A 27406-nucleotide genomic window follows, 5' to 3' on the forward strand; every position below is an offset into this window, starting at 1 on the left:
TCTTGAACAACTAGAGCAATAATCAGGATCTTTCTTATGGTACACACCACGTTGGAGCAGGTATCTGTAGTTACTTATATGGATTATTTTGACAATGAGAACCTTTGGGATACACTTCACTTACATGTTATTTTTGTATCCTCTCCTCTGTGCCTAGCACACAGTGCTTTGAATATGCATGATTGGTGACCTCAGTAAAAGCATACCGGTAATGGATTAGAGGAACAACTGTTGGTTTTTTCTTTAAGGATCCTTGCGGCTGTACATTCAAATGCAGTAGACTTCTTTGCAGGCTTTTAATTTTTTTGCAAAGAACACCCATATTCTTCCACAAAGAACTGCACATTGTAATGGTAGCATCCCTCATGCCCCCTACCCCAAGTGACTGCCAGCACAGGCTCTATGGACGTGAGCAGAATACCTAGACTCAGAGGTGGTAGTTCTACTGCACTGTGCATGGCCCAGGGCAATGATCATCACGTTTAAGATTTAAGGTCACGTAAGAAAGACATTGACATGTGGTAGATATCCAGAGTTATTCGAGGTTTACAATATTGACCTATCCATCCATTCAACACATATTTAAAAGCATATACTATACACCAGGTATGGCTTATAAAACTTAAGACTGCCCTCAGAAGACTTATGTTCTAAGGTTCATGGGGGTAGCTACAGCAACTACTACTACATACAGCATACATGGAGAAATGGACACATGGTACTATATACAACACACACGGAGCAAAATTCAGCAGGGGAAAGAAGATAAAGAGAGTAGTGAGGAGGTGTCATTTTAGAGGGAGCTCAGGGGAACACTTCCTTGATGAAGTGATAACTGAGCAGGAACTGAAGGATGTTAGTGAGAAATGTGGCTGTCTGGGGGAAGTTTCCAGGTGGAGGACATGGTAAGCAGAAAGCCTTGGCATGGAAGCAAGCCCAGTGTGTGAATAACACAGATGAACACGGATGTGGGTGGCAAGCTGTAGAAATGGGGACTTTAGATCACTTAGGGCTTTTACTCAGAAACGGGAAGCCACTTGGGGATTTTGGCTACAGAGCAGATGAAGGGAAGCCAATTAGCTGGCTATTTTATTTCACATTGAAAGGTCATGGTGGCCTTGGCTAGAGTCAGAGAAGAGATGAAAGATGGCTGAATTCTGAACGTGTTTTTGGTAAAGTTGCCAAGATGTGCCGACAGCCTGGAAGTGGGTTGTTAGAGAGGAATTAGTAATTTAGCTAAAGAATCAGAAGGAATGGATTTGCCTTGATTAAATTAGAGGACTGGGCAGAATTGAGGTGGGAAAGGGGAAAAGATATACTTCGTATATAGTACAATTGGGAAGAGACAGTTTTAAGAGGTAGGGAGGAAGGCAGTAGGGAAGAGAGTTCTGTAAAAATAGATTCAGCTAAAAATGGATAGAGTGTCACTGTAAATAACCAATGAGTTTCAGGTATATCTGCTTCATATGAGAACATATAGGGAAACATGGGAGCTGATTTGTAAGGATTCCTCTAACTCAAGATTCTAATCATATTCATATACATACCTGTTTTATCTTTCCTTCATCAATCTCACAGAAGAAAGCAAAGGGAATTCTCTGGCAGGCCAGTGGTTAGGACTTGGCCCTCTCACTGCTGAGAGCCCAGTTTCAATCCCTAGTCAGGGAACTTAGACCCCACAAGCTGAGTGGCATGACCAAAAATTTTTTTTTTTTAAAAAAAGGTAAATCTAATATTTGGTATCAAGTATCTATTATTTTAAAAAATCAATTTAAAATTTCAAGAATTAAATTCATACCTGACAATCTACTTCCCTATTAGAAAGTTCCAGAATAGGGATCTTATGCTTTATTCCAATGCTAAGGGCATAGTAGGCACTCTATAGGTGAATAAACAAAATAAACAAATGAAAATTTATAACTTCAAGACTTTTGATAGATTGCCAAAATGTCCCCTAAATATGCAGTACTAATTCATATTCCATTTGCCAAGAGTATGATAGGGCTTATTTCCCCCCAGTGTTGTCAATATTGGTAACTGTTTTTAACTACTGATAATACAAGAGGTGATAATCAGCATCTCATAGATTATACTTGTACTTTTTATAACTAGTGATGCCCAGTACTTTTCATGCTCCATTAGCCATCAATATTTTTATTCTTGTGAACTGCATTTTAATGTATTTTGCCCATTTTTCAATGGTCTTTATCAACTGAAATGAGCTCTTCAATTATTGGACATCAAAACTGTCATGTTGCATTTTTATCTTCTGCCATAAAAATTAAAAACAAATTACTTTACTTGTTGCTTTAAGTTAAATCATTTTGCAAACCACACTTAATTTCATAAACTCAATATATGACGAATTACTGATTAAGTGTAAGGCAATGTACTAAGTATTACATAGTGGGTACCAAATAAAAGCCCCCCAAAATCCCATTTTTAGGGATATTACAATGATCAAAGGGTGCTCAACATGCTTATAAGGTAGTAAGTGCAGTAACGGCTGTAAGCGTGGTAGTTTGCTGTGTTCTTATTTGAGTATCTCCTCCTTCTGAGATTCAGGTAATCTTTAAGAAAGATAAAAAATGAATTAGGCAGAGAGGTCATATTTGAAGGGACTGAAGGGCAGGGAACCGAGAACAAACAATGCCTGTTCAGGAAATAGCGAATAATCTAGTGTAGGCTAAACAATTTTGAAGGAAAAGAGTTATTTGTGAAACTAAATCTGCTGTACTGGTTTCTGAATACTTTCCTTCCATTATGTGGTCTGTAGCTGAATTCCCTTATGCCTTACTAAGGCATATTGCACTAAGTATATTTATAATCCTTGGAAAATGAAGCAGAAGCTGCACAAAAGGTGGTTTTCATTATTATACCCCTGAATACTGCACTTTCCCAGTGTGGGGTTACTCACAACTAAACCGGCTGTGTAATCTAAAGCAAGTGTAATCTAATGCTATGTGATCTCAGCTGGGTCTGCATTTCTCCTTGAGTTTTCTAATCTTATCAGAATAGATATTAAAGGTCCCTTCAGGGCTAAAACTCTGCCCCCCCCCCCCCCATATCCAAAACACTGGTTATTCCAGAAACTATTCCATCTTATTTTGATTCCAGATAGATAGACACTCTTAAGCTTACCTTATACCCTAAATACGGAGAAATTGTGAAGTCCTTGGCATACGCAGCTTCAAAGATAAAGCAGAGTACTGTAACACTGTGTTGTGTGTGTGCTCAGCTGTTTAGCTGTGTTCGAACCTGTGTAACTCCCACTGTAGCCCAGTAGGCTCCGTGGTCCATGGGACTCTCCAGGCAAGAATACTTCCCCTCTCCAGGGGATCTTCCTGAACCAGGGAACGAACCCGAGTCTCAGCACCTCCTGCACTGGCGGGATTCTTTAGAATATGGGAAGCCCCATATTCTAACATTACATGCACTGTAATCTCTGTACAGTAAGATAAAGCATGACATTACTGACACTGATTTTCTCCTAAATATGGAAAACTAAAATATAACCTGAGGGTTCAGGTCCCCCCCAACACCCCAAGCTCATGTCAATCAAGAGTTCAAACCTCTGCAAAAATATTTTTGTGAATTGCATTCTAGGTTCTAGTAAGCAAATAACTCAGGGGATCTAGGCTTCCAAGTAAGAGTTGCAAATATAGTTTGAAAAACTTGAGTCCTATTTTTAAAGGTTGTGAGGGAAGAAAAAGTATTGTATTTAGCTAACCTCAGATTTAATAAATTAATCAATTATTCAGATCAAAAAAGAATAAGTTGATGACACAATTCAAACTCAAGTAGTTTTAATTAAGTAAACAGTCTATCATTTTGAAACCTTAGCAGCAAACATAATATACACACAGGCTAAACACATTCTCGCCATCTGTTAAATATAAATGCATATAGATAAATATATTTACATCCTTCAGTAAACTGTAAGAGCACAAAACTAGACAACAGATCTTCACCATATTCAACTTATTTGATCTGAAAATAATATACTTTCCAACTTTCAACACATATACTGATTTCTTAATTCACCTTACAAAATAAATTTACACAATTCAACCTGTATTATTTCAGGGCTAAATACTAGTTGCTTTAATTTATTAAACAGGGACATCATTTGTAAGGGGGCTTAGAAATTTGTTCTCAACTGGAAAATGAGAACTGAACATGATTTTATCACCTTAAACTGAATTGTTCCTTGGCATTCCCTAACGATAATGTATGGCAGATCATTAACCATAAAGTACATTCTGGGACTCAAAGGACTTTGTCTTTGACAAAATCATATCATTCTCATTATCTTTGAAAATGAACACTTAGATTTCTTGTACACACCTTAGATCCTGTTTGAACATTCCATTCAATTTATTAGAATGTTTTATAAAAATGCTGCATCACAAATATAATACAGAATGAAGAAAAAGTTAAATCTTATTAAAGCAATTATCAGTTTAACAGCATCAGTAAAAAAAAAAAATAGTTTTATTCATGGCATAAAATCTAGCTATTTTCCAATTATTCTTTGAGCATTTTCAAGTTGGAAAATACATTATAAAAAACTGAGAGATGCTTCCAAGCTTACTCACTGTTTTTGACACTATAGAAACAAAAGAGAGATTAATACCACAGTTATAACCACTGGGACTCAAGAATCATTAAATGATAGGACTGAAAGCGTTCAATGACCATTTGTCTGGAATTTATAAAATTACTTCTGTTTCCCAATAGAACAAACCAAAACCACGACTCTTCTCTAAAGCAGTTTTCCAGTGTGTCAACACCTCTGCTCTCTTGGCTAGATGTTTGCTAGAAATTAGCAGGAATAGCTATTATCTTCTGGTGAAGATGTAGAACCAAGCTGCGCCACTCTTCCTGGCAGCTGGGTTGCCCTCTACTGACTGACTAAGGTAATAAAGCCAGCAGGTCAATGCAAATCTGTTTCACGAGGTAACAGTTGACAGAAATGAAAATGAGAAAAAGCCCATCACTGCCACAAACAAATTGGACTCCCCTGAATATGCCCCCAAAGAATCTTTTAGTAAATTGACTTTTAGAGTGGAGGGGGGAAAAAAATCAGTAGAGTGCTAATTCAAGTAAACAATTTCAGTTATTTTGAGAAGTAGTACAAAAGCAGCTTTATATCATCTTAGTCTCCTTTTCAATACCTTGAAGATACCTCTGAAGGAATAACTGTAGTAATCGGTATATACTAATGTCAATCTTTTACGATGATTTTTGTATTAACACAAATCACATTTTTGTAAGTCCATCTAATCTGTGGGTATTTTAAATCAACATGGGTCACAGTAGATACATGCTGAACAGACCACAACCACAAGTCTCTTGCCACAAGATGAAAACTTTTCAGAGCAGTTTCCTTTGTGAAGATTCCTTTTAGGTTAGCAAGATCTTTTCCGCTATAGTTCATCCCCATGCTTGAGATTTGCAGTAATGCAGGACCAGTTTACCATCACTGCCAAAACACTACAAAAAGAAAAAAAAATGCAATGAAAATTGAGCTCAATTTCTGTTATCTTTAGATGAAACCAAGAAAGAATTGTTATGTGATAGTATCATAAATATCCTTGTACATGTACCTATAAAGGCTATTTCCTTCAACAGTTACAAGCTGCTGTTGGACGAATGCTAGTAATCATAAACGTCAAAGACGCTAAATAAAATAATTCTTACACAGTCTCCTTTTCAGTTTCCTGGAGGGAGATCTGGGTCACTGATTATACGAAGGGAGATCTGGAGGATACTCCCTGCAGGTAAACAAGGGGATCTCTCTTTCTGGTCACATTTCAGCCATCTTCTATCCACATTACTCATTCCTTACTTTTTCAATCACTGCGTCATTTATTGAGACACAACTATGTTCTAGGGGTTACGAGACACAACAAAGTAATCTCTTTTTCTTGATAGACAATTATGAACTTGTTGTTTAGTCGCTAAGTCATGTCAGACTTTTGTGACCCCCTGTAGCCCACCAAGCTCCTCTGTCCATGGGATTTTCCAGGCAAGCATACTGGAGTGGGTTGCCATTTCCTTCTCTTAAATGATGTGAATTAATGATCACACTATACACAGATGAGCATATTCCATGAAGACAATAAAGCAGCAATGTTTTACCTCATAGAGGGTCCCAACTTCCTGGTCTGGGGAGGGGGCAAAGGACTGATTCACGTAAATAAACTGCAAGAAAGAAGAACATTTATGGTGAGTCATTTTTAAAGGTATTCAGATTAATCTGCATGTTTCTGGTTCCCAGCCAGCTACCTCAAATTCTTTGTCTTCAAAAGTGAACAGTGTCCCTAAACTCCTTCTTTCTAATTCTCATAAATTAGTAATTAATAAGATCTTTCGGAACAGTATTTTTTTCCCTTGGAGGAGTAACAGAGTTTTTGTTTTCAGCTTTTTATAACGAAGAAACTTTTGTTTTCACCAATAGCTTTTACTTATTCAAGAAATTACATTTGTAAAAAATACCAATACTCTCATTTATTCATAATTATAGAGAAAGTTTCTCTTAACAAAGTTTTACACACACAGCCGCAAATCAAAACATGTGATTGTGTGCTGTGCGCTCAGCTGCGTCCGATTCTTTGGGACCCTATGGACTGTAGCTGCCAGGTTCCCCTGCCCGTGCAATTTTTCACGCAAGAATACTGGAGTGAGTTGCCATTTTCTACTCCAAAGGATCTTCCCGACCCAGGGCTCGAACCTGTGTATTTTGTCTCCTGCACTGGTAGGCGGATTCTTAACCACTGCATCACCTAAAGTCACTTGGGGCCAAATGACACAGAAAAAAAATGTAACAAAATTGAAACCTAATATCCTTTCAATCTTGTTGTTCCTTAAAGGATTCACTGTTATATGTTGCAGTCTAGTCTGTTTCTACTAAAACATTTTAGTCTTTAAATTCCTGAAGATACTGAAGCAAAAGATCAGAGTGTCTAAGTGACTTTTCATAACTTCCTTTTTAGAAAACAAAACACTGAAGCTTAACACAATTTTCCTTTGTCTATATTAAATTCTAAGACTAAAATTTCCTGGGTTTCACATATGAGCATATTCTACAAAGAAATATGAAAGAAATATGCTCACAGTATATGGCTTTAGAGAAAATTTGTGGTTTCAGTTTGTTTTATTGGGAAACAAATAATTTTACAAATTCCATACAAATGAGTCATCTAACTCTTTTCAATCCTATCATTTAATGATAGCTTGTCCCAGTGGTTTTAACTGTGGTATTCATCTTTTAGTCCTTCAATATATATATATGTCTACACACACACACACACACACACACACACACACACACAAATAGTTGGTTACTAGATACTATTTGGGATACCAGCTAGAAGAATAAATATCACATACATTTCTCCTTCAGACAATACAGAGTGGTAACAGTACTTCTTAAGTAAGGAAGAGAGGGCTTCCTGGGTAGCTCAGCTGGTTAAGATCTGCCTGCAATGAGACCCCAGCTTGATTTCTGGTTCAGGAATTTCCCTGGAGAAGGGATAGGCTACCCACTCCGGTATTCTTGGGCTTCCCTCGTGGCTCAAAAGGTAAAGAATCCAAGCACAATGGGTTTGACCTCTCGGTTGGGAATATCCCCTGGAGGAGGGCATGGCAACCCACTCCAGCGTTCTTGCCTGGAGAATCCCCATGGACATAGGAACCTGGCGGGCTACAGTCCTGGCAAAGAGTCAGACTCGACTGAGTGACTAAGTACAAGAAAGAGGAGGGGTTCTACTGAGATCCAGGTTTGAATTCTGGCTCTAAATCCAAGTAACTTTTTTCAAATTGTGTACTTGTTTGTAAATACGAAACTAATAGGACCTATACTTCTTGAAGCTGCTAGGAACAAAAAAATGAGATCGTACACATCAAGTATAAACTCTTGGTAGATGTATTCAACAGACTAGTAATTACACTTATTTAACTATTTAAAATAATTCATTCTTAAATATCAATTCACTATTAAGGCTGAGTAGAGTTCTAACATAATTTCAGAAATCAGTGTGCATTTTAACATAGATTTCCTATGATCGAGACATAATAATTTGTGTTTAGTTCCTGGCAGTTCAACTATGAGTGAACACAGATTTTATCACTTTTTGGTACACTTTAAATTAGGAAAAGGACTCTGGGTGACAATTTAGTTTACTTCAGTAGACAAACTCTTGAGTGTCTATTATGTGCTAGGAAATGCCCAAGGTGTGGAACGAAAGTGAGGATTAACATGATCCCTACCTTCCATAAGCAAACACTCTCAGATAAGAATATATACTTGGGAAAGATGCAACTGAGAAGGTATGTGGCATTAGTTCAGCCTAGCCGTTTGGTTAGGAAAGACTTTCTCGAAGAAAAAAGTTGAGGACCAAATTTGGACTTATCTAGGTAGAGAGAGTAATAATTAGGACTCTGTAGGCAAAAGCAACAAAAGATGTCGTGAGTGGCGAAGGGACAATGCAGCAGATACAGTAGAGAACTGTAAGAAACCTATGTAACTCTGTAGCAGGAGTTAGCAACTGAAAGTGACTTTAATATAAAAAGCAATTAAACCAGTTTATATGGGTGATACATGGAGGTAAAATTTTCAAAATGCAATCTTTAACTAAACGCTAGAATGTGGGAGGATAAAATTTTAAAGACTAATGATTTAAGTCATGTCTCTTCAGTCGTTTTGGTTGTTATAACCTCTCGATTAGATTATGTAGGAAGAGTTCATGGAACGGCATACTCTTGAGTTCTTGCACACTGCTAATAGTTGCTGCCTTAAAAGCCAGTTTTGCATTAACAGCATATAAAATCCATTATCTCAACACTTTCTTTGTATCTCTGCTAGCCAAATTTGGAGGTAACCTAATATCCTAAGCCATGACCTTTTCCCCCTAGATGTCCAAAGGATTTTTCCTTTTATTTCACATCTAGTCATCTTACTAGAATGTGTCTTGGTGATGGTTGCACTGGGTTGGCATTCTCAGGATCTTGGTAAGTTTTTTCAATATGTAGTTTCAAATCTTTTTAGAAGAAATTTCTCTTGAATTATAGTTCTAAGTATTTGTCTTGTTCTTTTGCTTTTTCTTCCTCAGGGACTCCTGTTACCTGTACGTTCACTCTCCTTTGTTCGTGCTCAGTATTCACTGTCTTCTCATTCTGTTCCTCCCTGTGGGGCACGGAGCTCTCTGGTTCTGGTGCACACGCTCCGTAGTTGCATCACACAGCCGTAGCTGCTCCACGGCAGGTAGGACCCTAGGTCCCCAGCCAGGGATCTGAACCATGTTCCCTGCATTGCAAGGCAGATTCTTAACTGCTGGACCACCCGGGAAGTCCCTCAAATTCTTTCAACATTTCATTCCACCTCTCCCCAAGACACATCGCAGAGCCTGAGCAACCCAACACTCCAGGCTGAAGTTGTTTTTTTAAGTTAAAAAAAAATTTTTTAATACAATTCTTAAGGGTTACTTTCTATTTACAGTTATTACAAAATATAGGCTATGTGCCCCGTGTTGTACAATACATCCCTTCATCCTATCTTGCACCCAACAGTCTTACATCCCACTTCTCCAGCCCTATATTGTACCCTACTCCCAACACCGGAAACCATTAGTTCGTTCTCTGTATCTGTTAAGTCTCCTTCTTGTTATATTCACTGTTTTTAAAAGGTTTCCATGAACAGGTGATATCATACAGTATTTGTTGTTCTCTTACTTATTTCACTTAGCATAATGCTTTTCAAGTCCATCCATGTTGCTGCAAATGGCAAATTTTCTTTCTAATGGCTCAGTAGCACTCTATTCAGGTATCTGTAAAGCTTCCTCAGACAATTTTGCCTTCTTTCTTTTTCTTTGGGATGGTTTTGTTTGCTGCCTACATGCAGGTCAGGAAGCAACAGTTAGAACTGGACAAGGAACAACAGGCTGGTTCCAAACAGGAAAAGGAGTACGTCAAGGCTGTATATTGTCACCCTGCTTATTTAACTTCTATGCAAAGGACATCATGAGAAACACTGGGCTGGAAGAAACACAAGCTGGAATCAAGATTGCCGGGAGAAATATCAATAACCTGAGAGATGCAGATGACATCACCCTTATGGCAGAAAGTGAAGAGGAACTCAAAAGCCTCTTGATGAAAGTGAAAGAGTGGAGTGAAAAAGTTGGCTTAAAGCTCAACATTCAGAAAACAAAGATCATGGCATCCGGTCCCATCACTTCATGGCAAATAGATGGGGAAACAGTGGAAATAGTGTCAGATTTTATTTTGGGGGGCTCCAAAATCACTGCAGATGGTGATTGCAGCCATGAAATTAAAAGATGCTTATTCCTTGGAAGGAAAGTAATGAACAACCTAGATAGCATATTCAAAAGCAGAGACATTACTTTGCCAACAAAGGTCCGTTTAGTCAAGGCTATGGTTCTTCCTGTGGTCATGTATGGATGTGAGAGTTGGACTGTGAAGAAGGCTGAGTGCCGAAGAATTGATGCTTTTGAACTGTGGTGTTGGAGAAGACTCTTGAGAGTCCCTTGGACTGCAAGGAGATCCAACCAGTCCATCCTAAAGGAGATCAGTCCTGGGTGTTCATTGGAAGGACTGATGTTGAAGCTGAAACTCCAATACTTTGGCCACCTCATGCGAAGAGTTGACTCATTGGAAAAGACTCTGATGCTGGGAGGGATTTGGCGTAGGAGGAGAAGGGGGCGACAGAGGATGAGATGGCTGGATGGCATCACCGACTCGGTGGACATGAGTTTCAGTGAACTCCGGGAGTTGGTGATGGACAGGAATGCCTGGCATGCTGCGATTTATGGGGTCGCGAAGAGTTGGACATAACTGAACTGAATACAATATTATGGACCTCCGTCCATAGTTCTTCAGGCACTATTTACTAGATCTAATCCCTTGAATCTATTCATCATTTCCACTGTATATTCACAGGGGATTTAAGTCATACCTGGCCGGCATACTGGTTTTCCCTGCTTCCTTTAGGTTAAGCCTGAATTTTGCTAGGAGAAGCTGCTGATCTGAGCTACAGTCACTTCAGGTCTTCTTTTTGCTGACTGTATACACCTTTTCCATGTTTGGCAAGGACTGATGCTGAAGCTCCAATACTTTGGTCACCTGATATGAACAGCTGACTCATCAGGCCCTGATGCTGGTAAAGAGTGAAGGCAGAAGAAGAGGACAACAGAGGATGAGATGGTTGGATGGCATCACTGATGCAATGGACATGAACTTGGGAAAACTCAGGGAGATGGTGAGGGACAGAGAAGCCTGGCGTGTTGCAATCCATGGGGTTGTGAAGAGTTGGACACAACTTGGCGACTGAACAAGTATTCCACTGTGCTGTGTGTGTGTATACATCTTCTATCCACTTATCTATTGACTGGCTGCTTGCGTGTCTTGGCAGCACATCTGCTAGTAAGACACAGATCCTGTAGTTGTTGGGAATTTCTACCAACTTGAATCTAAAGGTTCACGAGGATACTGTCATCTGAGTCTTAAGTATACTGACTATGGGGATTTGGTTTTACTTTCTAGTTGACTGTTTTAGTGGGAATTCATGCCTTCTGACACTACTGCTATCTTCCCAGAATCCCCAGTATTACTTTTTCTTTTGACATTTATTTTGCCAAAATAATGTAGGATACAGATGGTGACTGCAGCCATGAAATTAAAAGACATTTACTTCTTTGAAGAAAAGCTATGATAAACCTACACACCATATTAAAAAAGCAAGACATCACTTTGCCAACAAAGGTCCATATAGTCAAAGCTATAGTTTTTCCAGTAGTCATGAATGGATGTGAGAGTTGGACCATAAAGAAGGCTGAGAGCCAAAAGATTTGATGCTTTCAAACTGTGGTGTTGGAGAAGACGCTTGAGAATCTCTTGGACTGCAAGGAGATCCAACCAGTCCACCCTAAAGGAAATCAACCCTGAATATTCACTGGAACGACTGATACTGAAGCTGAAGCTCCAATATTTTGGCCACTTGATGTGAACAGCTGACTTATTGGAAAAGATCCTGATGCTGGGAAAGACTGAGGGCAGCAAAACGGGGCGACAGAGGATGAGATGGTTGGATGGTGCCACTGACTCAGTGGATATGAGTTTGAGCAAACTCCAAGAGATAGTGAGGGACAGGGAAGCCTGGCATCCTGCAGTCCACGGGGTCGCAAATAGTAAGAGACAACAGCAACTGAACGACAGCAGCAGCTCCGTGAAGCTAGAAGACGTTAGTTCTAGTTTAACCTAGACAAGTGATACAAAGATGACTTTTATGCTTTCTATTGCTTAACAGGGAAGAGATAGTCATACTCACTACAGAAGCTTAAAACTGGACCTTATGAAACTGCTGGGGGTTTTTTGGTCCAAACGATTCACAGATGAAAATTTTACATGGTTCAACCAAATACATGTTGACATCAACCAAGTCCTTTCAGATTACTGAATATAGGCAATACAAAATGCAACCAAGTCCCTTCAGATTGCTGAATATAGGCAATACAAACTGTCAAAATTCTAACATTAACATAGAACAGACCATTGTTTCGTCTTTTCTTCTATCTACAAATTTCTAAAAGTAATGCCTGAATGACTTGGCTCTCCTCTAGTTACCGCCAACTCTTCATGCTCTACCCTCAGTAATCTCTTAAGTGTAGGTCCTTATCCCCCTAACTATTCCATTTAGACTTGGCCTCTAGGCAAGGTCCTGCGTTCCTCAGGTTTTAGCTACCATATGCAAGCGGATGACACTATAATCTTCTTGCCCATCTCTGAAATTTAATCAAATTCTTTATGGCACTCTTTAGAAAACATGATTTTCTCATTCCAAGTAATCACAAATGGGGATGTTCACCTGTAAAACTCAAAAATCTCCAACACTTTCCCCTTGCAACTTCCTTTGGAGGAATCCCTGGCTTTATGCTATCCTTATCTCAAGTAACTTGTAGTGATCAACCTATCTTGCACTTAACTTTTGTACTCATGACATGACACTTCCGTGAAAACCAATTACCACCAAAATCTTAGATCAGAGTAGTTTCTTCTTCTACATTAACCAAAAAGAGATAAATTCCAACAAACCTCACTTAATAATCACTTCATTCATTTTACCAGTTCTCATTCCTGTGTTCTCAGCAACTATATCCCTTCCCAATCCATATACATAATTGTATTCAAAAAAGTTAATGATTCTTCAATTATCCATCCACCTATACATTATGTGTTAACATGGACCAAGATTGTGATCTGAAAATAAAGGCATTTTATTGTGACAAAAAGTCAAATCCATGTAGACATTTAAGTTTCTGTGGTCAAATACCAAATTCAAAACCAGTGGCATTGAGAATTTTAATCCTAACAATCTGGCATGAAATGCTTAACATGTACCACAGTATGGAATGAATACAGCTGACCCTTAGAAACAAGGGGGTTGGGATGCCAACCCTCTGAGCAGTCAAAAACCTAGGTACAGAAGGCAGATTCAACCAACTGTTGGTTGTGCAGTGGTACACTATGTAGTGTGGATTTCTGCAGTTCAAACCCATGTTGTTCAAGGGCCGTGTATAAGCAGGTATCTGCAGTTCAAACTCATGAAGGAAGGAGTGTGCATCGCTTAGTTCTTCCACAGCGCGGGGCAAAGGAACACTGCTTACCTTGAGAAGAACGGGAAGAATGCAATATTGACACCAGAACAAAGAGAACTCAGAACTTTATGTACCAATATTCTAGGACAGATCTTTCTGCACGGGCATTCAGTGACTTTTGGAGGAAAACCAATACAGTAGGCTAAAAAAATTCATTTCATTTCAGGGTTCACCAGAGAATCCTTCAATAAAGCACAGAAATTCCACTAACAAAAGAAATAAAAGGACGTTACTGAGGTAACATATGTGTCTCCATATGTATTTCTATACAAAAGTTATTCATTGTCACCTAGGAACTATAGTTCCCCCTCTGAATCCGTGGGCTCTGAATGCTCCCTCAGATTCACCCAACTGTGATGAAAAAACATTTGGAGAAAAAAATTCCAGAAAGTTCCAAAAGGCCAAACTTTAATTTGTTGGGTACTGGTAACTATTTACATAGTATTAAGGTAGCATAAGGGATCTAAAAGTGATTTAAAGTATATGGGAGAACATGTGCAGACTATACGCATATATGCCATTTTATATAAGGAACCTGAGCATCTACAGAAGATGGTCCTGGAATCAATCCCACCCCGGATACTGAGAGATGCATGCTCTGTGAATTTCTGTAGGGAAATGACCACCATTGGTTTCATACCAACTGTTCTGAAGCCACAAGTTTAAGGAACTTTTTGATGAAGTCAATGAGTCCTTGGATGGTTCGGGTTCGCTCCACAGCCCATTTCTTTGTTTTCATTATAGGAGTGTCTCCCACAGCCTTTAGCAGAATGTCAACTGTAAAGGAAAAAAAAACAACAACAGTTGACCCTGGTCAAAACAGAACTCAGGGCATCAATGTCCATACAGTCGAAAATCTACCTATAACTTATGCATCCACAGATTCAACCTACAATGGATTATCTGTTATTCTGGTAGGTATTTATTGAAAACAATCTATGTATAAGTAGACTTGCTGCTCAGTTGCCAAGTCATCTGACTGTTTGCAAGTCCATGGACCCACTAGACTCCTCTGTCCATGGGATTTTCCAGGCAAGGATACTAGAGTGGGCTGCCATTTCCTCAACCAGAGATCTTTCCGACCCAGGGATTGAACCAGCATCTCCTGCATCAGCAGGCAGAGTCTTCACCACTGAGCCACACGTGAAGACATAAACAGACCTGCTTAGTTCAAACTCATGCTGTTCAATGGTCAACTATACTGACCAACATGCTGACACGCCTACAGAGGATGCGATACAAAAGGCGTTAGAAAGCTTAAACCGTCAATCAATACACAGGTTATGTCCGCATGAGCCTGGAGGCATGCCTGAGATTAAAAATACAAGGTATGAACAGATTCATTCAGAAGAATTTCACTTTCATTGAAACATTTATTTTTAATTACAAAAAGGTAAATCTAAATTTCCAAAAAGATATTTAGAGGGGATTGGTTAAATAAAAGCTATGACAGAAGTTATATACCAAAGAACACACACTCTGAGCTCCCTGAGTTCAAAGTCTTGGCTCTGCCACTTGCCAGGTATGTATACATGTATTTAGGTAAGCCCTTTAATCTCTCCATACTACAGTTTCTCCACTTGTAAAATGAGGATAATAGCAGAAACCTGGTAAGACTGTTATAAAGATTAAATGATTATGTATAGAGTGTTTATTTACAGCAGTATCATATAACTCACTCATTAAACCATAAGATAATTAAGCTGCCATTAAAGATAAGTATTATAAAAGCATATTTCATAGTATGAAAAAGTTATCAAAAGTATTACATATAAAAGGGCATAATTATATATAAAACTGAATATGATTTCAATTTCATTAAAACCATCACAGGCACATATTCATGTTATTCTCCAAAATAGTATTTCCTAGTAGGAGTATTATAGGTGATTATTACCTGATATTACTTGTGCTTTTTGTAATTACCAAGTTTTCTACAATAAACTTTTTAATGAAGGAAAACAATACAAATTATTAAACAGAAAATATATCAACTAGGGCCAAAAAGGTTTCAGAGAAATCAAATGTTTCAATAATTCAAAGTAGAAAGATGCAAATAGAAAGTCTATGAATTTGTCTCCAGAAGTTACTTCACTTAACAAAAAAATTAGAAGTTTTTTTTAACAATGAGGTGGAAGAATGGATTAGTTCTGACAAAATAGTGGAAATCACTGCTGCCAAACAGAAAAAAGAATGAAAAGAAATGAGGACAGTTTAAGAGACTTCTGGGACAACATTAAAGGTGTAATATTCACATTATACCCTGGAAGGGGAAGAGAGAGAGAGCCTGAGAAAATATCTGAAGAGATATTAGCTGAAAATTTCCCTAAACTAGGGAAGCAAATGGTCACCAAAGTCTAGGAAATGAAGAAAGCTCCATACAGGATTACTTCACAGAGAAATATACAACAACATATTGTAATCAAAATGACGAAAATTGAAGATAAACAGAAAATACTTGTATGTATAAAACATACAAGGGAACTTCCATAAAGCTACTAGCTGATTTTTTAACAAAAACTCTTCAGGTCAGAAGGGAGTGGCATTATATACTTGAAGTGATGACAGAAAAACTTACAACCAAGAACACACTACCCAGCAAGGCTCTCATTCAGATATGATGAGGAAATAAAAAACTTTAAAGATTAAAAAAAAAAAAAAAAGCTGGAAGAACTCAGTACCACCAGCGTTACAAAAAATGCTAAAGAAACTTTTATAGGTGGAAAAGAAAAGGCCTCAACTAGAAATAAGAAAATTATGACATAGACAAGCTCACTGGTAAAGGCAAACATGCAATAAAGGCAGGAAATCATTTGTACACAAAGCTAGCAGGGAAATTTAAAGACAAAAATAGTAAAATCACCTGTATCCATAATAGGCAGTTTAAACTGATACACAAAACAGTAACTATGAGAAGAGGAAAGTATAACTGCAAAGTATCTAAAGTGCATTTAAAATGAAGAGATCAGCAACTTAAAACAAGTACCTATACATATAGGCTCCTACATAAACACCTCAAGGTAACTGCAAAACAGAAATCTATTAACAGACATTCATACCAAAAAAGAGGAATCCAAACTTAACTCTAAAGATACTCATCAAATCACGAGAATGAACGAAGGCAAACAAAAAGACCTACAATAATGAACCCAAAATAATTAATAAAATGGCAATCACTTCAGGTCAGTCGCTCAGTGTCCAACTCTGCGACCCCATGAATCACAGCATGCCAGGCCTCCCTGTTCATCACCAGCTCCCAGAGTTCACTCACTCTCCTTGCAGTCCAAGGGACTCTCAAGAGTCTTCTCCAACACCACAGTTCAAAAGCATCAATTCTTTGGCTCTCAGCTTTCTTCACAGTCCAACTCTCACATCCATACATGACCACTGGAAAAACCATAGCCTTGACTAGATGGACCTTTGTTGGCAAAGTAATGTCTCTGCTTTTCAATATGCTATCTAGGTTGGGCATAACTTTCCTTCCAAGGAGTAAGCGTCTTTTAATTTCATGGCAATAGGAACACAGATATCAATAATTACTTTAAGAGAAAATAGACTAAATGCTCCAACCAAACAAGACTGGCTAAACGGATACAAAAACAAAATCTGTATAGTTGCCAGGGAAACCCTTCAGATCTAAACATACATATAGACAGAAAGTGTGGAGAATGGAAAAAGGTATTCCACACAAATGGAAATCAAATGAAAGCCACAGCTGCAACAGTTGTATCAGACAATATACACTAAAGACTGTTATAAGAGACAAAGACAGACACTACAAAATAATGAAAGGATCACTCCAAGAAGATATAACATAACAATTGTAAATATATATGCACCCAACAGAGAAACACCTCAACATATAAGGCAAATGTTAACAGATATAAAAGGAGTAAATAACAGTAACACAACAATAGTTGGCAACTTTTAACACCCCTCTTACATTAAGGGGCAGATTATCCAGACAGAAAAATCAATAAGGAAATATAGGTCTTAAATGACACATTAAACTGGATTGACTCAACTGATATTTATAGAGCGTTCCATCCAAAAGCACCAGAATACACATTCTTCTCAAATTCACGGGGAACATTCTTTAGGATGGATCACATGCTGTGCCACATAGCCAGCTTTGGTAAACTGAAGAAAACTGAATTCGTATCAAGCATCTTTTCTGACCACAACAATACAAGGCTAGAAATCAACTACTGGAAAAAAACTGCAAAAAACACAAACACATGGAACCTAAACAATCAATGCATCACTGAGGAAATCAAAGAGGAAATAAAAAATACCTAGAGACAAATGAAAATGAACGATGATCCAAAACCTATGAAACACAGCAAAAGCAGTTCTAAAAGTAAAGTTGACAGTGATACAGATTTACTTTGGGAACAAGAAAAATCTCAAACAACCTTACCTTAGATCTAAAGCAACTGGAGAAAGAACAACAAACAAAATCCAAAGTTAGTAGGAAGAAAAATAAAGACCAGAGCAGAAGTCAATGAAATAAAGACAAAGATCAAGTAAACTGAAAGCTCGTTCTTTGAAAAGATAAACAAACTTGATAAACTTTTAGTCAGACTCATCAAGAAAAAAAGGAAGAGGGCCCAAATCAATAAAATCAGAAACGAAAAAGAAGTTACAATAGACACCACAGAAATACAAAGGATCATGAGAGACTACTCTGAGCAACTATATGCCAACAAAATGGCCAACTGAGAAAAAATGGAAAAATTTTAAGAAAGGTACAATCTTCAAGACTGAACCAGGAAGAAATAGAAAATATGAACAGATCAATCAATTACCAGTACTAAAACTGAATCAGGAATTCGAAAACTGCCAATAAACTAAAGGCCAGGAGCAGACGGCTTCACAGGTGAATTCTACCAAATATTTATAAGATTTAATGCTTATTCTTCTGAAACTATTCCCAAAAATCGCAGGGGAAATAACACTTACTAACTTGTTCTATGAGGTCACCCTGTTGGAAAACCAGAAAAAGGTACCACAAAAACAGAAAATTACAGGCCAGGATCACTGGTAAACAGGGCTTCCCTTGTAGCTCAGTTGGTAAAGAATCTGCCTGCAGTGCAGGACACCCAGGTTTGATCCCTGGGTTGGGACGATCCCCTGGAGAAGGAAATGGCAACCCACTCCAGTAAGCTTGCCTGGAAAACCTCATGGCCAGAGGAACCTGGTGGACTGCAGTCCATGGGGTCGCAAAGAGTCGCGCACGATTGAGCGACTAACACACATCACTGGTGAACACAGATGCAAAAATCCTCAACAAAATACTAGCAAATTAATTCCAACAATACATTAAAAGGACCATACACCATGATCAAGTGGGTTTTACCCCGGGGTATGATGAGTTTTCAGCATCTGCAAATCAATCAGTGATACTAAGCTAATAAAGCTCATCAATGAATTCCCTTAAGTTACTGGATACAAAATTAGTGTACAGTAATCTGCTGTATTTCCACAGACTAACAAGATATCAGAAAGAGAAATTAGGGAAACAATCTCACCATCGAATGAAAAACAATCAAATAGCTAGGAATTAATCTAAATAAGGAGGCAAAAACCTTGTATTCCAAAAACTGTAAGACACTGATGAAAGAAACCAAAGACAACACAAAAGAACGATAACAATCCACTGTGTTCTTGGATTGGATGAATCAGGATAGTTAAAATGACTACACCACCCAAGACAATCTGAAGTGAAGTGAAGTCGCTCAGTCATATCCGACTCTTTGCTACCCCATGGACTGTAGCCTACCAGGCTCCATCCCTGGGATTTTCCAGGCAAGAATACTGGAGTGGGTTGCCATTTCCTTCTCCAGGGGATCTTCCCGACCCAGGGATCAAACCCAGGTCTCCTGCAGTACAGGCAGACGCTTTACCCTCTGAGCCACCAGGGAAGCCCAAGACAATCTACAGATTCAATTTAATTCCTACCAAATTACCAATGGCATTTTTCACAGAGCTAAAACAAGTATTTTAACAACCTTGAGAAAGAACAGAGCTGGAGGAATCACACTCCTTGCCTTTAGACTATACTACAATGCTTCAGTCATCAAAACAATACAGTACTGACACAGAGACAGACACACAGATCCATAAAACAGGAGAGAAAGCCGAGAAATGAAACCACACACTTAAGGTCAAGTAATCTACTACAAACGAGGTGCCTTAAAAAACCAAAAATAGTTACCATAAAACTCTGCAATCCCACTCCTGGGCATGTATCTGGAGAAAACCATAACACACCCAAATGTTCACAGCAGCACTATTAAAATAGCCAAGATATGGAAGAAACCTAAGTATTCATCAACAGATAGATGGGAAAAAAGATGTGGAGTATCACTCAGCCAAAAAATAGAACAAAATAATGCCACTTGCAGCAACATGGATAGATCTAGAGATCATATTAAGTCAGACAGAGAAAGATAATTATCATATGATACAACTTATATGTGGAATCTAAAAAAATGATACAAACGAACTTATTTACAAAATTGAAACAGAGTCACAAACATAAAAAACAAAATTTATAGTTACCAAAGGGGAGAGGTGAAAAAGGAAATGGCTACCCACTTCAGTGTTCTTGCCTAGAGAATCACAGGGACAGAGCAGCAATGGGGAGAGGAATATATTAGGAGTTTGGGATTAATATATACCACTGCTGCTGCTGCTGCTCCTGCTAAGTCGCTTCAGTCGTGTCCGACTCTGTGTGACCCCATAGACGGCAACCTACCAGGTTCCACCGTCCCTGGGATTCTGCAGGCAAGAACACTGAAGTGGGTTACCATTTCCTTCTCCAATGTATGAAAGTGAAAAGTGAAAGTGAAGTCACTCAGTCGAGTCCGACCCTCAGCGACCCCATGGACTGCAGCCTACCAGGCTCCTCCGTCCATGGGATTTTCCAGGCAAGAGTACTGGAGTACTAGATATGAAACAGGTGAACAGGACTATACTCGATTATCTTGCGATAATGTACAATGGAAAAAAATATGACAAAGAATCTATACATATATGTATAGCTGAATTGGGGCTTCCCAGGTGGTGCAGAAGTAAAGAATCCACATGGCAATGCAGGAGATAAGAGACTTGTGTTGGATCTGTGGGTCAGGAAGATCTCCTGGAGTAGGAAATAGCAACCCACTTCAGTATTCTCACCTGGAAAATCCCATGGACAGAGAAGCCTGGTGGCCTACGGTCCATAGGGTTACAGAGTTGGACATGATTGAGCAATACACACACGTGTAACTGAATCACTTTGCTGGACACGTGAAACTAACACAACACTGTAAATTAACTATGGGTATGCTTGCTAGGCTGATTCAGTCGTGTCTGACTCCGCAACCCTACACACCGTAGTCCTCCAGCCTCCTCTGTCCATGGGATTCTCCAGGCAAGAGTACTGGCGTGGGTTGCCAAGCCCTCCTCCAGGGGATCTTCCCGACCCAGGGATCAAACTCCAGTCTCTTAAGTCTCCTGCATTGGCAGGCAGGTTCTTTACCCAGAGCAACACCTGAGAAGCCCAAATTAACTATATTTCAATTTAAAAAAAATTAAAAATTAAATCAAAAGAAAGACTGAAAGCAGAAGTGTTCTGCTGCCCCCTAAAATCAACTCTATTCTATTACATCCTTCTTGTCCCACTCCTAGGTATTAAAAAATTGGGTCACTATCAGGTTATTGAGATCAATTCATTCAAGTTTATCCCTGGAATGAAGCCATCTAGAACCCATAATGCACTGTTTATCTTTCTACTAAAGTTTATCTTCCTTCTTCCACTTGGTAATTCTAATCTCAGTTATCCAAGGAAAAAAGATGAACTGGGAGATAACTAAGGGGATTTCCATTAACTGATCTTCCACAGCCTGGTCCCTGTTCCCTAAACTCCCTGGGGCTATCAATCAGTCAACTGCAACGGCTCATTCCAAGAATGTGAAGCAGACAATAGTAAGCTGTATTACTGAAGAAGGCAAGGGCAAGAAGCTACAGAGGAAAAATATTTATAATTAAAGCTATATATTTAAAAAAATTATAAAAGGTAATTTGCTTGTAGTTCTCAACCATAGCTACACATAAGACTCAACTGGGAGAACATTTACAAGAATACAGATGCCTACATCAATTGAATCAGAGTCTTCTGGAAGTAGGGCCTTGGCACTGGTAGTTCAAAAGCTCCCTCAGATGATCCTAAAGGGCCACAAGAACAATCTGGGTCTGCTTCAATAAGCTCTAGATTAAACCAAATGTGGAATATATGAAATATTTAAGCTTTTTTCTATCAAAAAGGTCCTCAAAAAAGGATGACAATTTCAGGGTAGAAATTCAATGGCTAGAAAGTAAATGTGACATCAGAGACGCTAACTCAAATATTCACAGGAGCCAGAAGATGAAAATTTGATTTTAAAAGGATGGTTAAAAATAATAAATTGAGCAGACCCAAGAAAACAGACCATATCTAGGTTGTGAGCAGTTACTTTTTAGCAACAGTTCTCACAGCGATCTCCAAGGTCAAGTACGTAGTAAACTGCTGACTGAGACTGCTAGATATTAAGACAAACCCTTTCAAAGTCTGTTTTGGCTTACAGTAAATTGGAAGGGGAAAAAAGGGAACACCACAACTATATATAAAACAGATAACCAATAGGGACCTACTGTATAGCACAAGGCATGCTACTCAATACTCTGTAATCACCAACACGGGAAATGAATCTTAAAGAGTAGATATATGTATAACTGACTCACTTCACTGTACAGCTGAAACTAACACGACGACTCCAAACAAATAAGCGGATCTGAAAAACTCAAGGGATTCATCTAGGACGATTTTAGTGGTTATCTACAGAAATAATTACAGAGTTTTGTTCCTCTACTGGTGCATCAGCTGGAAATGACAGAAGAGACTTCCCTCAAATGTAGAGTCAGTCTGACTTAAAAGAGGGACAATGCTGGGACAGACAATTATACTCCACAAGCAGCAGAAAATGAAGCTGGATGAAAGGACTAGAGATCAGTAAGCACAAAATGCCATACCTATACTTTAAGACTCGGGACAGAAAATGATTTCCTGCTTTTCTCATAGGCAACTCTACACAGAGCGCTCCACTTAGGAATTGCTGCGTTTTACAAAGGAATTTCTGTATTTCACAATGGCGAACTAATTCTCAAGCAATAAAGGGTTGAGGACAGCCAGTTCAAGCAATGAAATGACTTGTATCGAATGTAATTCGTTACAAAGATTCCAAAATGGTGTTGCTTTTTTTTTTAAGGCGATGCTAGTGTTTTCGGTTTTCCCTTAGCAGTGTTCAAAACCCGTTTTTTGGTCCAAGATGAGCTCACACGATTTGGTATAAAAACACCGGTGACCTAGTTGGAAGGTGTGGATTCTACTTCAGATCTGCTCCAGACTATCCTTACCACCTAGATGGTTGGATGGCATCACCGACTCAACGGACATGAGTTTGAGCAGACTCCGGGAGACGGTGAAGGTCAGGGAAGCCTGCAGTCCATGGGGTCGCACAGAGTCCTAAACGACTGAGCGACTGAACAACAATCCGTATCAGCTAAAGTCACTATTCAAACAATTAGATCTCGCATTAAGCACTCGGAGCTACCAAGATCCCACAGTGCTCCCACCTTCACAGAGCCCGCAGTGTGGCTATTTCAAAGGAAGATTAGAATACACGGTTTTAAAACCCAGTGCCACATCGCTAGGTAAAACACAGCTAAAACACAGCGCCTCTGGGGATAGCTTTTCTTTCGAGGCACTCAACTCAAACGTCTTGAAAGCCGAAAAGTATACTTCCTTTCTCCTGACTGGTCAAGAACCTCGTCTGGAACCCGCCCTACCCTACTTTTGCTTCTTACCGGCCGCCATCCGTTTTCGAACACAACCTCAACCTCCCGCCTCTGCCCAGAGAGACAGTGCTCTGAAAATTACTTTTTTTCTTGGTGTCACCGACAGGTTCCTCTGTTCCCGGAGAGACTGCAGCAGAAGAAGGGGGCTCCGGAGTGGCTGTTTCTGGGGAGACCTCGGCAGGCACTTCAGCTTCGGGAGCAGTTGAGGGAGGGAGCAGCAGCGTAGACTCCTGCTCCTCAGCCATCTTGCTTCGAGGGAAGGGAGGGCGGAAGCGGTGGCTCAGCGAGTGCAGTGGGCGGGCCTTGCGCCAAAGCGCATCTCGAGAGGCTCCGGGGTCGGGGCGGGGGAGAACCCAACCCAACCCTGACTCGGAATCGTAGGTTGGTCCTCTGCGTCGACTCTGCGTGGTCCCCAAACCGCTGACAGAGCAACTATTTCACTCTAGCACGCTTCCGGAAAAAGTCTCTGGGAGACGGCTCCGTCAGCCGCCGAGTGCGCAGGCGCCCCTAAGCGCCGCGCCCCGGCCCTGGAGCTGTTTCCGCTTCCCCCCGTGCCGACCCCTCCCAAGCCCCGCCCCGTGCAAGCCCCGCCCCGAATCTCGGGGGCGCGCGCGCGCGCGTGTGCGGGAGGGGGCGGGTGGGGAAGGACAGCCGGCGAGATCCCGAGGCGAGGCTCGCGCGCCCGCCCCCGCCCTGGCCCCCAGTTCCCACCCGGTCCGCCCGGCTCAGCCATGATCAAGGCGATCCTCATCTTTAACAACCACGGGAAGCCGCGGCTCTCCAAGTTCTACCAGCCCTACGTGAGTGCCCGCCGCCGCCGATCGGGGCGAAGGGGGAGTCGTTGGCGGCCGGCGGCGCCCTCCCGGCGACCCCCTCGGGCGCGCCGCGGCCCTTCTGGCGCCCCGGCCGCCGCGCGCTCGGGGCTGTCAGCCTCTGGGTGGGTGTGCCGGGTGTCCACCTCCCGCCGCGCTCCCTTCCTCCGACGTGGCTCTTCTCAGGCGGCTCCTCCGCTTGTCTGTGGGCTGGGTGGCTTCCCGGCTGTGCGGGCGAGGCCCTGGAGACTTCCCGGTGCGGGGCCGAAGCGGGGCCGGCGGCTGCACCCCACCTGCGCGCGCGAGCCCACCCGGGTTTGCAGCCCGCTCCTGTTAGCAGCCGAGGGAGACGGCGCGGAGCCGGCTGGTCTGGCAGCCCCACCTCCCCGACTCCCAGCCTTTCCTGCCTGACTTCTTTCTCTTCTCCTGTGTGGACAGATGGGCTAGTGTTGTTTTTTTTCCCCGCTGTAATCCTCTTGTCGCGCAGGAACTTTGGCTTCCTGCGTTTGGAGAGACCTGCACGCTCTGTAGTCGCTCCCGTAGGTTGCCATACGTGATCGAGTGCTCAGTGTGACTTTCCGGTGTCTCCTTTTTAACGACAAAGATGAGTGAGGACCTAACGTTTCTCTGTGGCTTTTCCCCTAGCGGCTGTATTTTATTTACTCCTGCAGTAGCTGGCGACGATTGTTGTTTGATCAAGTAGAACGGTGATGCTGTACCTGAAAGTGACCATTTCAGCGACTGGTTTGTCATTTTTCTACCTAAGGGAGTTTGCCCTAATTTATAGTTTTTCTTCTGCTTACAAAGAATAGTAATATTTGTTACACCGTTTCAGAAGTGTAAATATTGTGGGAAAACGCAGGTTTTCCGTCAGTAGTTTACAAGTAATTTATCACTGTTTGATGGAGGGTTATAGACCAGTGTGCCTATCTGAGGGCAAAATTTACTACTGTGGAAACACAAAATTAGGCTCTCAGTGATAGGATTAATGTGGACATATAACTTTTGTTTATTGTTGCATTATTTATTGTTGTGTATAACTTTGTATTGGACATTTTCCTTAGAGCCAGAAAATGAACTTTCAATTAAATATTGAAACTGTGCCACGGCTAACACTTTTATGCAGATAAATCCCAGATGGAAGTCATTCCTGCCTTTAAAAATTAAATGTGACAATTTCACTTTGCCTGAAATGATAATGCAGTCTGTGTAGAGGTATTAGTTGAAGTGAGAAATCTTGAGCTCATTTCTCGTATCCGTAAGTAATTTTGCTTTTGCTGGCGATAAATAGAAAAGAATATTTTGTACTACTCCTGTTTCGTTTTAGTGTAGTATAATTTCGATCCTAATATGTTTAAGAATTCTACATCATTCTTTAATCCAGGATAAAATCCTAGTTGATTTTTCTGAATGGAAAAAAATATCCTTGATTTTACATAATTACCCATTTGCCTTAAATACATTGCTGTGCTGGCCTTTCCTGAAGGTATCTTTCTTTGAGCCATTTTACCCTGCCATCCATCTGCAGTGTAGAAACAGTATGTTCCAGTTGTAAAACAGAATTTTAACATGTGTTTCTCCATATCTCCACTTAATAATTAAGCACTATTCAAAGTAGAAGGTTTTGTGGCTAATCCATCGTATCACTGTAACCACTCCTGTAGCGTATACTTTAACTATGTGCAGAAAAATGTGTCAGATTTGAAATGCAGAAATACCTCTTTTCTCTTGTCCAGTGCTGGCCACAGAAATGTCTTTCACCTTTATTCAGTAGGTGGCACTAAGGTTAACGTGGAACAGTGGCAGCTCTGGTGTCATTTTGTTGTTCAGCCGTGAAGAAATGTCCAACTCTTTGCCACTCTGTGAACTGCAGCACTCCAGGTTTTCCTGTCCTTCACTATCTCGAGGAATTTGCTCAAACTCATGTCTGTTGCTAAATGACTGGTGTGGAGTAGGTTGCTAAGAGATGTGAAAGAAGAATCTAGTGGTCACTGAACATGAGCAAGTGGCGGATGCCAGGAGATGTTATTACTCTTTCATAAATCAAGTTTTGCCAGCTGTTTGTTTATTTTTGTCATTCAGGAATAATTTGAGATTATTTATATATTTGCTTGCCTATTTGAAGGCAGGAATCCTTTTCATTCAATCAGTTCATTTATTCAGTTTTTATACCATCAGTCAGTTTGTCAACAAATACTGATTTCATGCCTACCATGTGCAGACAGTGTTTTAAAATTTGGAGGTGAACAAACAGATAACTTATGCTTTTTCAGCTGGGACATAGACAGAGCTAGTGAGTAGGATATATACCATGCCGGGTAGTAATAGGTGCTGCGGGGAACATAGAGCAGGGAGGGTGATAGGGAAGGCCAAGGTGACACTTTAGAATAGTCAGGTAAGTTTCCGCTGAGATGGTGATCCTTGAGCAAAGACTTGAAAGAGGTGAGAAGGCAGCATTGCAATTATCTGGGGGAAATTCTTTCCAGGCAAAGGGAGCAGTAGCTGCAAAGGCCCTCAGGAGGGAATGGAAGAACCTGTCCTGTTGGAAGAACATCAGGACTGGCATGGCAAGAACAGACTGCCTGCGGAAGGAGGAAGCAAGGCCGGCATCTATGGGGGCAACAGAGTTTACTCTGTTCTCACTGCTTGCAGTGTCCTTCCCTACCATTGCCAGAAGTCCAGATTCCGAGTGTAACTCATCACTTGAGCATCCACTGAAGCCTTTTTGTCTTGCTTAAAGATTCCTCTTGGTTCTTAGGATTTTGTTTTTATTTTATGATGGTATACTATTCTGTTTCAGATTGCATAATTCCTTGGGGCATCCTATACATTCCTTAACGGAAGGTATCAGTTTTTAAACATATTTGTGTTACCCTCAGCAATCAACATTAAGCCTTAAATATAAAGAACTCTGTATTTCTTTGCTAAACACATTCATCAGAGTTTCCTAGCTTGAGATGGAATGTGTTTAGAAATGATTTCCCAAGGTTCCTTCCAACTCTTGAAATTTAGTCTTTTTATTAACTGAAAGTTTTAAGAATC

The 27406-nt window shown here is 40.3% G+C and overlaps 2 protein-coding genes across 6 annotated transcripts in view; one reads left to right on the plus strand and one right to left on the minus strand.

The window, feature by feature from the left end:
• Positions 1 to 3789: 3789 nt before the first annotated feature.
• On the minus strand, positions 3790 to 23805 carry ATG12 (autophagy related 12). 3 transcript variants are annotated; one of them, XM_004010186.6, is made up of 4 exons: positions 23635 to 23805; positions 14314 to 14450; positions 6145 to 6207; positions 3790 to 5496 (listed from the first exon to the last, which is right to left on the minus strand). In XM_004010186.6, the coding sequence occupies exons 1-4, from the start codon at positions 23795 to 23797 to the stop codon at positions 5437 to 5439; spliced, it is 423 nt and encodes a 140-aa protein (XP_004010235.2). In that variant the 5' UTR covers positions 23798 to 23805; the 3' UTR covers positions 3790 to 5436. The 3 variants fall into 3 exon arrangements, with proteins under 3 accessions (XP_004010235.2, XP_060274725.1, XP_060274724.1); XM_060418742.1 differs by lacking the exon at positions 3790 to 5496 and adding an exon at positions 9130 to 9310 and having other exon boundaries at positions 6158 to 6207; XM_060418741.1 differs by lacking the exons at positions 3790 to 5496; positions 6145 to 6207 and adding an exon at positions 9103 to 9310.
• Positions 23806 to 24187: 382 nt separating this feature from the next.
• The window catches only part of AP3S1 (adaptor related protein complex 3 subunit sigma 1), a 71263-nt gene continuing 68044 nt past the window's right edge, over positions 24188 to 27406 (plus strand). For all 3 annotated transcript variants that reach the window (XM_042251976.2, XM_015096778.4, XM_042251977.2), the window contains exon 1: positions 24188 to 24352. In XM_042251976.2, the coding sequence (XP_042107910.1) occupies positions 24284 to 24352 (69 nt within the window). In that variant the 5' untranslated portion in view covers positions 24188 to 24283. The remainder of the gene's footprint in view (positions 24353 to 27406) is intronic.

This window comes from Ovis aries, chromosome 7 (assembly GCF_016772045.2).
Source record: "Ovis aries strain OAR_USU_Benz2616 breed Rambouillet chromosome 7, ARS-UI_Ramb_v3.0, whole genome shotgun sequence".
NCBI lineage: Eukaryota > Metazoa > Chordata > Mammalia > Artiodactyla > Bovidae > Ovis > Ovis aries.